Here is a 12,561-nt window from a genome sequence, read left to right on the forward strand (position 1 = left end):
CCCCGGAGTCGTCGCGCCGCGATGGCAGTCCTCTCCAGGCACCCGATGCTCTGAAGACGGTGTCCCAGCAGTGCTACGGTGCGGACAGCCCCGCACAGGTTGCCTCTGAAGTTCCGCTGATTCGGCCTTGGCACATACCGCCGAGCCTGGGACTCGCGCACACGCACTCAAGGAACCAGGAAGCGGCGGCAGGCGTCCCAAAACTAAAGCATAAACATGGCAACTCCATGGCCCTTGTCCACGGCAAGGCTCCTGACAGTCAATAATACCACTCAACAAGAAAAAGTATTTACAAACAAACACAATTTCCCCCACCCCAGCGGGCGAGCGCCCGACGACGCTACAATGGTCCGGGGTAAGGAGGATTGCGAGCAACTGAGACACTGACCGCGAGCACACACACATTCCGAAACGTCGCTAACAAGCATACCCCTCAACGGCTTCTCGGCATACTCTTTTTTTTTTTTTACTTTCTCTTCCCACATCTGGGCCCCGTTCGACGGATTCATGCTCGCGCACACAGCCTCTCCGACATCTCTAGAAACACTTGGCGAACGATAGGTGCAAACGGCAGCAGCTATGCGGCGACCAGGCATAGTGGAAAGGAGGAGGGCAGCGGCCCACGCACGGGGGAAAAGAAAGCTTTTCACCCCCCACAGCAACAGGCCCTCCCGGCTCTTCCGGGAAAAAAAAGGAACCCCGCACCACCCCCGCACACTACCCTTCGCGCCACAATGAGACAAAGAAGCCCCTCTTCCGAAGTGACCGGAAACGCGGTTGCTTAACTACAATACTACACTGTACATAAGCGAGACAACAAAACACTTCAAAACGCATATTATACAGACGGGAAGTATTTAGCATGAAAATACACTTTGAAACATTCACGGCACTGTACAGAAACGAAACATGCATTCTTCAACTCACATATCGGGCTGAAGGCTCAGCGAAGTAGCTCGCTCCGGGAACGCCGCGGAACGGCCTCGCCACGGCGAAGGCTGGTAAAAGTCCGAGCTCAGCTCTCAACCGAAGATGTCCGATATCAAGCACGGAACAAAACACAAAAGTGAATGTCGTCTGAGGAGGCACCGAAGAGACAACCGAAAGCGATCGTATGCTTCGGTCGTGCCCGCTTGCCAAAACGTGAAATCAATGGACCTCAGCATCACCTATCTCGCTCACAAAAGTAAGCGATCAAGTTGGCAGCGTAATTCTCCGCGTGCTACAGAGGGCACGAACAAGACGAGGGAAAAACTGCGCGTAGAAAGGAAAAATCCTTTCACGCCATCTTGGCCCTGTTTCTCGCCGCGGAACAAAGGTTCGCGGGTATCGCTAGGCCTGGACTCGGCGGATCGGCTCTCAACACCTCGAAAGCGAGAACGAGTGCCTTCCCGCGGTAAATCTGCGTTACTGACCATCAACAGCCGTGGGTCGTGAAAGAACTTGGTTAATTTAGAAAAAGATGCTACGACGCTGTTGGGTGGACTCGATATTTTAGCACGAGCCGTCATGACCCATCAGGGCAAGCCCCGGGGACGCCAGTTCCGTCTGGCTTCGGCCCCTCGGCGCACGCTGCAATACAAGCTAGCGTTCCGGCGCCAGGTCTCTCTCAAGAGACAGAATTCCACGGCCTCATGCGCGCGACGCAATACCAGCGACTTTCCGACGCATTGTCTCCCTGAGACTACCGTGAATTCTAAACGCGAAAGGGGTCACCGCGTTGGGCCCTGAAAAGCTCTTTGGGCTGGAGATAATCCTAGCTACTCCCGAGGAGTCCGGCCAGTTTTGCCACCCTTACATAGCGTCTTACCAAGCCAGGCCTCTGCTCTGCCACTCCTCGGCGCGGCGCGGGGATGCTCGTATACGCGTAGTCCCCTTCGGCGCCAGCGCGATAGCAACCAGGCAAAAGGCGGCTGACTGAATTGCTTTAGTTCCGAATAAAGGTTCCTTTCTTACGCATCCATCGACCCAAAATTACGAATTCGCACGTTTGCTAACCGATCCCGACTACCCGCAACGGAGGATAGAAAGGCTTCTCATGCGCGTTACGACCTGGCTTAACTAGCCCTGAAGCTTGCAACAGAATGCAGTAACTACAAAGGTAGGAACTGCCCAACGTTGGTGCGCCAATTATGTGGGATCGTCATCACACGAGTGTGACCGTGTGCTCATTAGGTGGCACTTCGCCCACATATCGCGGGTTCGGGCCGGAGCAAGCTGAGGGCACTGCCAGCGCTTGGTGCGCGCCTGCGCTCTCGCTCCGAAGGAAGGAAGGCGCAGTTATTTAAGAGCACGAGTGTTTATTACACAGAGAGCTGCATTACATAACACTGCACTAATCCCCAGACCTCGGTGCAACCCATAGCCCCGCCGCAGCACCCGAAAGCGGGCCCGCGGAGCCGCGCGCGCAAAGCAAAGACTACATACACGCGGGACAGCACAGCTAAGGGCGATCGCATGCCGCGCGGCCAACCAAAGGGGTTAAATCACGCGCAGCGCAAAACGAGGAAGGATGGGGTAAACGCGGAGCACATCTTGACGACGCAGGTCGCACATCGATGGCTCATCGCGCGTCGTCACCAGCAATGGCCGGCAATGACGGAGAACCAGCCAAATCAGGCCCTCCCGAATCCGGAGCGCGTCGGCCCTGCACAGGCGGGCTACACGACTCCGGAAGTTCGGGCCTGGACTCAAGCATACATACTAGATGCGCACGTCAAAGCACCCGCGTTCTTGGGCCCCCGGCAAAGGCCGGGGCACCGGGAGCCAAGCTCTACGCACCTTTCTGCTGCCCGAGTCGGTGGCGATCTCTCCGCTCATTTCCCGCTAGGGACCACTCGCCGAAACAACGCCCCCAACTGTCACTCGGTGTGACCCAATGGGGACGCGAGGTCGAAGCGGGAAGAACGGAAGGGAGGGTGATTTACTGCGGTTCTCGGAAGAGCTTCCCTTGCAAGGGAGGACAAGCAGCGCGGCTGCCCCATTCCGCTCGCGGACACCCCACGGGGGGTCTCTCTAACGAACGAAACGGCAGAAGCGGGCGCACACTCGGGTAGCCCAAGAAGCTCAATCCCCACAAGTCACAACGCCGTACTGTTCCTTCTCGAAGCTGAACAGTTACCAAACCGTGGTGGCTTCAGGAGGGAGTAAAGAGACAGCATACGGTACAGTTGCAAGAACGTTGGGAAAGTTGGATGTTCGTTTTGGCCACCTGCTTGTCGAATAACACCAAAAAAACATTCCAACGGGTCCTGATTCATTTTTCCGGTCAGGACATACCTGAAATCGCACTTTGTCAACAGGTAGATTGACAGCTCACGAGCAGATTTGAGCATCACCCTTAACCCTTCCGCAGTTGACCGGCTCAGGAAGAGATCTTGAGGAATTTCTCCTTTTGCAACTTCTTCCTCCCATTCGTCAAGCCAATCAGAGGCACTCTCAAGAACTTTAAGATCATTGCAGTCTATAGTCAGGCCTTCTTCTGGAAAGCGCCGCTTCAGGGCATCAAATAAGTTGTTCATAAAGATTGTGAACTCAACGGTCGGCTCAACATTAAAGAGCCGAGGTGCTCCTCTACGTGCGTAAAACAAAATTCCTTTTGCTACGGAATTGCTGAAAATTTGGGTTGCCGTTTTCACTCTCATTTTAAGCATGTTAGAAGGATTTACATGGTTGAAAGTCAGTTTTGGGCATACCCTCAGCTCAGTTGCGTTCTTGGTGTCTGCTACAAACAAGGCATCGTAGCAAAACCATTTAATGAACTTTCCGCCTTTCTTCAACACTTTCCTGTCATACAGACGATTGCGTATGCACTTGAAGAGATGAGGCGCATCTGCGAAGACATGCACCTTTCGCGATGAATCCAGTGGGTGCTCAAAGGTATTTACAACATGCCCCAGAGCACCGCTGATTCCAAGCTGTCTCCACATAGCTCTATTAGTAGAGGCGCCATCACAAACAACTCCATCAACGAGAAGGCCCGCTTCTTCTAAGTGTACAATGCACTGAAGCAGTAGCTGTGCTAGGACCGTCCCTTTCGTAGGTCCCTTGGCGGCAAACACAGCCACTGGCTGCAAATATTTTTCCCCGAACGGTGCGAAGGCGAAAACCAGCCCGTGATCAGCTAACTCATTGCTTTGGTTGTTCTCACCAAAGTCAACAAGACCGGCATATGTCATTGTTCGTGAGTCCACCGTGATCTCCTTTCTAACTTGAATCTCATCAAAAATAAGGATCCCTCTTTGTTGAAATGCTGGTTTCGAGGCAACTTTCATTTTAAGGGCCTTAAAAAACGCTTCGTCAAAGCCACACTTTAGCCCGACTAAGCTGATGTACTTCCTGATTGTCAAAACACATGGAAGAGGTAATATTGCATTGCTGCGCAGGAAAGAGTACGCCGCAGGGCTTCGGATGTTTAGCAAAAGGCACAGCAGCAGCCAGTCGTCAGTGTATCTCCTGTTCTTCTTCGTAGTGCATTTAGCTGCAGCAATGCACTCCTTTACAAGAAGCAACTGTGCTGCAGGTAAATCCATACTTTCTAGCTTCTCTGCGAGTCCCTCCTCTTTCACTTTTGCGAATTCTTCCTGACAGTTTTTCAACTGTTTCATCAGCAATTTGTTTCATGCTAAAAGTCGTGCTCGAGAGCGCAGTACAGTGGCTTTTGCATGGCGCAACGCGCTGATTCTTTCAAGTTGGGCAGACTGTACACCTTTCCTCAAAGCAGAAAGCCTGATCCGTTGAAGCGGTACCTTTTGCTTTGCCCTTGCCGTTTGGCGGTCAGCATGCAATTGCAGAGTGTTGTGGAGGCCACTGCATGGCCGACATATTCCGCCTGCAGGCGATAATAACGGGCATTTGTTATGTCTACACTTTTTTTGGTTGTCCACATAAGCACATTCGGGCAGCACACAAGGAAAGCTTTTTAAACTTGGTCCGCCGCAGCAAACGTTCACATTGTCAAAAGTTCTTACCATTCTCTCAAGTTCAGATGTTGTTGAGACAGACGGGCTGATTCCAATTGCTGTGCAGTCAACTGGCCTTTCGAAAATGTAGGCTTGGACCGCCATGTCAGAGTTTACGAGCAAAGACTTCTTATTAAATATACAGCAGCTTCCGTCACTGTACACTACGCGAGCATCACTGACCAGAATGTCTTTGATCCCCTCTTCGTCGATCCGATGTACTGCCCACGATGACCTCGGTAGGCACATGTTTGCTACCAAGTCAAATAAGTCCTCGAATGAAGACTGGTTAAGAGCTTCCATGCCATCGGTGTTTTCGTCTTTGTGGCTCGTGGCTGCGGTCTTCGACATTTCCACACCATGTGATGAACCCTCAGGTATGCCGGTGTAATTCGGAGGACGCACAGAAGTTGCCACAGGTTTCTCTATCCGCTTCACTCTTTTTCGGGGACTCTTGATCTTCTTGGAAAGGTAACTCGGTGCTCCTTCGAAAATTGAAGGCACAGCGTCCTTTGTTAGGCCGGCTCTTCTATTCCCTGACATCAGAACGTGACCATCTATTTCGAAGGACCACGTTTTTAGAATAAAATGAGGAGCGAAATGCTTCTCACACACACGGTCCATCCGCTGCAGCATGCGATCTTTGCGCGGGATTGCTCTTCTCCATGCTTCCAACCTCTTGTCGTCATTTGATGGCTTGAAAAGTGATCTTTTCTGCACAAGACTTGTAGCCAGTCTTACAAAAAGGCACCAAGCACTTCCCCATGTCACCAGTGCATCAGTGTGGGGTGAAATTGAAGAGCAAGCTTCAAAACAGTGACTCCACACCAATAAACACGACTCACACAAAAGCGATATCCGGACGGGAAAAGGCGCGTAAATGCCGCTACGCGGGCAATATGAAGCGCGTGCGCACGCATCGGGCCGCAGTTTGGTGCGCCCTCTCTTGAACTGCCGGCCAACTACTGCACTATCCTCTCGGCTCGGAGCAGTGTCTCTTCGTTGCCGTTCGCTCACCTAGCCTACTCTTACACCGTGGTCAAAAGTAATAAAAATAACCTACAAGAAAATGCCCATTTTTCCCAAGGTACTGAAAGAGTTAAACTTTCCTTATAACATAAAACAGATCTGAAATAAAACAAACGCTAATAAAAAATACCAAGCACTTTTAACAAAAAGCGCAATGCATCTAAAAACAACCAAGTAATGTACACTACTCCTGTGAAGAACTAACATTTTTGGTACCAAAGTTTTACTGAACAGCATTACTTTCAATTTTATATGGCTTTAGCAGCCAACTTTTAGTCAAAGTTGGCAACCGCTTTTCACTGCCACCATAATTTTACCACACATTCTAAGCAGTTGCCATTTCATTTAATCAATTTCAAAAACCAGAAATAAAACCCAAGGCCTCAAAGAGGCCCCACTTTTGACACACTGAATAATAGCTTCAGTTTCTCAACATCAACGCTAAATCCCTGAATGATCTCCAAACGAGCCTTCTCACCTCTCAGCATGGGTGGTTTCACTGTTTGCACGGTAACACTATCTTCACACAAGCACAAGATTGCATGGTGCAAGGGATACATAATACTAAAGTTTGCCCACAAGCTTGTTCAAGTCTTATCTCGGAAGGAATGCCCCACTTGCACAGCTGCAATGATTGATAGCATACCTGGTAGGAATGCGAAGCCAAAATGTAGTTGTGCAGCATTCGGGACAGGTTCACACAACGACGGCTGCGCACATCTATCAAAATAGCTGCCACACCCAAGTGGGCTGCATAGCTCATTTCCTGGTTCAGCACCTACGCACAGGATGGACAAGGAGAGGACAAGACCATGATGTTCTCAACTGAACAGCATCAAATATTAACACTAAAAGGTATGGGAAGGTGTCACTGTGCTTCTTTTGCAGTGTCTTTGACCTATGCAAAACACAAAGCTAAAGAAATAAGATTCTGATCTTTTCAAGACCTAGTGCTGCCTGCACAGTGCTTCCTTCCAAAAGCCATGCACAAACAGACTACTCCTGGAGTGGCACTAACACAAATCAATTAGTTCACGATTAGTTAACGTTAAGCCACCGTGCGACACCTACACATTAGTAAGTGGGCAGAAGATAGCCTCATGGCTCTACATTGCACTGAGTGTGGGTGCAAAGACCATGGCAAAGTATTGAGATAAATGTGCAAGTCTAATTCCATAGGCCTTCCATATATTAAAAAATTTGACAAGACATGCACAAGATTGCCATCTATCTCACTGCTTGAGAAAGAAATCATTTTATCTGACTGATACCTTCCAAAGTTTTTTTGCGTTCCTTGTTGGCAATAAGACTATAATTCCTGCATGAATGAAAAATGTACAATTGTTAGCACTGTCATATGTCCCTTTTTACGTGTTCTGCCTTTTGTGCCATTTTTAAATTTCCGGGGATAATTGTAAGTACCGAGAGCTTTTGCATTTTATTTTCCTTTTGTTCTTGTATCCATTCCCCTCTGAACTGCCTGTCCAGCTCTCATGGTAAAACAAGAAGCCTTTGCCTCTCTAAAAACTTACCCACCAGGTAGCAGTTCAAGATCTTATTCGACACCTCAAGGCATCCAGAGCTTGGAAGTATATAAAGCAAATTAGTTGGTTATGTAAAAGTATGCAAGGCGGATAGTATTAATATCAGCAATATTTGCTCTCAATCTCAATGTAGCAATTTGGCTGACATTAGCAAATGGCTGTTTCATGTCTAAATGGCATGTCCATTTTACAAAAGCAGTTGCAGCTGAAAACATGCAAGTAAAGAAATAAAAATACTTGTAAGCATCAAAAGGTGACTAACTATAACAAGGCACTGAAAAAGATGCTGCATTTACCTTTTCAGATGTTTTCCTGAAAGTCTCAGCAGGAGAGTCAACATCAATCCATTTGGAGATTTTCAGGGTCACTAAAGCGCTCCAGTCTGAAATGCAGAATGCAATGTTCAATGTTGTTGGCAACCCATCAAAGGTTCAATACTGCTTATTGGCTGCTACACAAGAGGCAGGATTGTAAACACGGCTACATAAATATACACCTCTGCATTAAATTTCAGACGTACAGTGAATTTACACAGACTGCCATGTGTGTGAAATGAAATCTGAAAAGCTCTGTTAGGAATTAAACTAGCAAGGCTGCCTAGGAGGCAGCCTCATATAACAACTGACACGATTCATTTTCGCACTGCCCCAATTATGAACTATTCATTTCTGAAAATGCACTGCAAAAAAAAATGTTACATTACAAATTTGCACACAAGAATCAAATACCAAATCCAGCAATTTTGAAATTATAATCTTAACACTGAATATACATTTCAGATAAAGCACATGAGCACCAAAAGGAGTACAACAGTTCAACAATTCATGCAAGCTGCATGCAAATGCAGCTGTGAGTACATAAGAATCGAACTGGTTTATGGTTTATGTGGGTTTAACGTCCCAAAGCGACTCACGCTATGAGGGACGCCGTAGTGAAGGGCTCCGGAAATTTCGACCTCCTGGGGTTCTTTAACGTGCACCGACATCGCACAGAACACAGGCCTCTAGAATTTCGCCTCCATCGAAATTCGACTGGCACGGCCGGGATCGAACCCGCGTCTTTCGGGTCAGCAGCCGAGCACCATAACCACTGAGCCACCACAGCAGCTATAAGAATCGGTACTAGGAACTAGGTATTGAGAACTGCGGTGTATCGCACACCACAGCACAGACCAATGCAATGCTTTACAAGGCACATTATGTTAAATCTACAGCCCTTCCTGCACAAAAATATTTTGAACATTTCTATTGAGTGCTTATCTTTTGAAGCGGCAACGAAAAAGCTAAAATGTTTTAAAATAATGCTCTTTCTTTACTGTATATGTGTATAAATTTTAATGTCTAATTAATGCTTTTATATTATTGCACTGCATATTTTTATCACTGCCCCCCCCCCCCCCCCCCCCAAAAAAAAAAAAATCTGTTGACAAGACAGCCTGATCATTAGCAATTCTAGCAAAAAGAAAAAAAAAGCCTTCCGTGTGACACCTGTGTCCAAAGCACCTAAAGGTTAAGGAAGACTAAGACCAATAGGAATTTTTTTTTAAATGAATACCTATTTTAAACTGCTAGCATACTTGAAACTTTAGCAACACTCAATTTCACATTTGTTTGTATTCATGCACAGCATTATTTTTTAAGGCTTCATCATTTGCACTTTAACCACATACAAAAGACGAAGCAACATGAAGTCAGGCAGGTGTATTTTAAATACAACACAAAATTAAAATTCAGACACTTGCCTTGAGAGGGCAACACAAGGTCAGAACGGGCAAACGGCTTAGGGTTTGTTTTGACATCATGTTCAATAAAGTCTCGCCTGGCTCGTGGGTGGCTGGCATCCACCGCCACAAATTTATACCTGAGTGCACAAAAAAAGGCAAAAGTGAATAAAAACTTAGTTTCAATTCCACATATTGAAATGAACACAAATCAATTTAATTCAGAGACAAATACATCATGACATTTACTTCCACGAGGTGCAGAAAAAAAACTCATAGCTCAAATGTCAATTCAAGAAGTGAAGTTTAGCATTTAATTTTTTAATGAGGACCTAGATGTTTAAAACTGCTTATGTTTTCATAACAAATACATTCCAAGACACTGTGCCAAGGTAATATTTATTTTTTCACCAAGATATCAGCAAAGCAACATTTTCGAATTAGCACTTTGTCAAGTTAACCCTTTCTGCACATTAAATGTGCCAATAAATTCTAAAAAAAATATTTGTGCACTGAATACACTTTCCCCTTTTCTGTTACTTCGTCCTTTACAATGTTCCATCATAACATCCATCCCTCACAAATTAAATCAAATCACAGGAATTGAATAGGTCAAATTTGGGTAGCACAAGTGCACTAAGACAATTATTGATGTAGCATGAGCATTCACATTTTTACAACACATTACACAGTTGCAGATCTTGTTCAAGCTACACTTTGCTTATAATTAACAATCCTGTTCAACTAATCAGCTTTAGATAACAATTCTTTGTTAAGCATGACACTTCAAGCATTCAATGGTTCAGCTCGCTAGCTCTTTTACTAAAAAGAGCTAGGCGACAATATCCAACGCTTAAAATATGTTATTTTCCAGTTGCCCAAAGCTTGGAAAAGTCAAATAATGAAGAAACTGCACTTATCTGCCTGATGGTCGCACTGATGGTAACCTCTACATTATTGTTGCCTAGCATGTCTGCCACAGTAGTGAACACGCTGCGGGCACGTAATGCCCGGCGCTTTCAAGTCTGTCACAGCAGTAAACATATGAGTGGCCCATCATAAAGTTCCACATTAAAAAAGTCGTCTGCAAACTGTAATTGCTTAACAAACAGTCAACCAAGGCTGATAGAACAGCACTGTTGTCTTCGGGCTCAACAAAGTCTTTCAGTCGTCGCTAAGTGGCGACTGAAAATGGCACGAATATTGCAATCAGATGCCACACAATTGCAATAATACAGTACTAAGGAAAGCTTGCAGGGGCAACACCGTGCCAGCGGTGCCAGCAGGAATCCTACCATTTCAAACGTCAAGCGAGCAAGCGTTAGCAGGTAGAAGGCGACTGAGTACACACCGCTAGGTACTCGGGGCTAAATACTACTGATTAAAGTTACGATATTTTTATTACGTATCCTTTTTCAACCCAACGCAGCAAAGTTCAGGATGCTGAAATAATAAACACGTGGCTAACATCAGACGAGCATTCATTCAGCTCTCACGAACGTGCACACGAATGAGCAACACTTAAAAATAATAAGCCATTTAGGAACGATCGCACAAACACTTCAGAGTAAGATAATGAAATACCAACCCTGCATTTCTAGCAGAAATTAATCCTTGACGCAGTTTTGTCACAAAATTCAAGTCAACACCACACGACACACTATGCTGTGCCGCCATATTTAAACAAACCGGTGACACCGCCGGTGGTGAGCCGCATGGAGGCATTATGAGCCGCCTGTGTCTGGTGGTGCGGACATGCACTCTGCAGATCACGGTTAGATATGCTGCACTAGCTGCATGTAGTTCACAAAAAAATGCTTGAAATAATATGTACAGAACAGTAAAACGCAATGAACTACCGAAAGTTACTTTAATCTGTTTAAAGAAGAAGAAATGCCTTAGGACACAAGCTATGCATGTCCGCTATGAACCACTGATCTCCACTAGGGGGCTGGATGGCGCATCGGGCGCCCGAAAACATGCCTAAACGGTCTGAAAAAAATGGAGGCGAAACGCAAGAGGCGCCCGTGTGCTGTGCGATGTCAGTGTACGTAAAAGATCCCCAGGCGGTCGAAATTATTCCGGAGACCTCCTCTACGGCACCTCTTTCTCTCTTCTTTCACTCCTACCTTCCTCCCTTCCCTTAGGGCGCGGTTCAGGTGACCGCCGAGATATGTGAGACAGATACTGCGCCATTTCCTTACCGTCTTTTCGCCGTTCTCGTCCTTTTCCATGACAATGCCTACCTGTTGCGCCGTCAACTGAGCGAGGAGAGCAAAGTCTTCGGGAAAGACGTTTCGAAAATAAGGGTCCATTGCATCGCGACGGGACGACACTAGCAGACGACAGGACGTCGCTACACACAGCAAATATGGAGCCTCGTCTGCTCAACTCTGTGTCGTCCTGTTGCGCTAGCGTCGCCAACTCTGCTCTACTACGATGCACGTACCCGCGCTCAAGCCCAAATTACGCTATCAATGAGGATAAATTTAAGAAAGAATAGGTGGAAACCTTCACCACGCAGCCGACTTTGCGGTGACCATTTTACCGAATTATGTTTAGACCGAACCAGAGCGAGGCTATCTGGTGAGTTGCCGGCGGTGTTCGGTTGGTTCACATTAGCGCCCCCGAAAGGTACGGTACTGCTTCTTCAGCAGAGTATAGACAGAGTGTGTCATTTACTGTTTTTTACTGTAGCAAGCTATGCCTGAATGGGCTTTTATTTGTGATGCTTGGTGCAGTCGACTTAATAGCAGCGCTTCTCATGCGCGCCGCAGCATTAGTCTTTCTCGTCAGCTGTTTCTCTCACGTTGTGCAGCTGAAACGTGGCTGTGCTTTGGAGTTAGGCTAAAAGCACGTCTGGAAGGTAAATGGCAACCTAAAGCGATAAACATCACCTGCCATCGATGAGAAGAGTCATCGGCCGCCACCAACTCGAAACTGAAACTGCGGCTACACAGAAATTCGATTTTAAGATGACCAAACCTCACTGTCATTCCACTACTTCTTTACGCTCAGAAGACAAGAACCAGATAAGAACATAGTGTTTAATGCACGTGCCCCTTTGCGCGACAGGGTGAGACCTGCATGCCTGTTTTCTTCGGTTTCTCTTAAATTACAGGGTTCTGCACACAATGATGACATTTCTCGCGTTCAGCTTGCTTGTTCCTTTCATATAACAGCAGACATTACACGAGAACAACGCAAAAAATCTTGAAATGGGTCTAGTGCTTAACACACCACACCACACATACTGTACACTGGTCCATGTGGACGCAGTCGTTTCCTGTGAGTGTCTGGGGAATCT

General features: G+C 46.8%; 1 protein-coding gene and 1 pseudogene across 9 annotated transcripts in view; both read right to left on the minus strand.

Moving 5' to 3' along the window:
• The window catches only part of csul (protein arginine N-methyltransferase 5), a 91,862-nt gene extending 80,130 nt beyond the window's left edge, over positions 1 to 11,732 (minus strand). For 2 of the 8 annotated variants that reach the window (XR_016290562.1, XM_089580549.1), the window contains exons 1-4: positions 10,843 to 11,247; positions 9,276 to 9,394; positions 7,831 to 7,916; positions 6,637 to 6,768 (exon numbers count right to left, since the gene is read on the minus strand). Coding sequence is in view for 6 of the 8 variants with exons in the window: in XM_089580549.1 (XP_089436675.1) it covers positions 6,637 to 6,768; positions 7,831 to 7,916; positions 9,276 to 9,394; positions 10,843 to 10,979 (474 nt within the window). In the remaining 2 variants the exon portion in view is untranslated. Of the gene's footprint in view, positions 1 to 6,636; positions 6,769 to 7,830; positions 7,917 to 9,275; positions 9,395 to 10,842; positions 11,248 to 11,458 lie in introns of those variants that run through there. The other 6 variants (XM_089580546.1, XM_089580547.1, XM_089580545.1 and 3 more) reach the window with 4 other exon arrangements.
• Positions 125 to 6,630, minus strand: LOC149351265 (uncharacterized; annotated as a pseudogene). Its single transcript, XR_016290561.1, has 2 exons — positions 928 to 6,630; positions 125 to 203 (listed from the first exon to the last, which is right to left on the minus strand). The product of XR_016290561.1 is annotated as an uncharacterized LOC149351265 (transcript).
• Positions 11,733 to 12,561: the final 829 nt, after the last annotated feature.

This window comes from Amblyomma mixtum, chromosome 3, assembly GCF_055824585.1.
Source record: "Amblyomma mixtum isolate Tamu chromosome 3, ASM5582458v1, whole genome shotgun sequence".
NCBI classification, from domain to species: Eukaryota; Metazoa; Arthropoda; class Arachnida; order Ixodida; family Ixodidae; genus Amblyomma; species Amblyomma mixtum.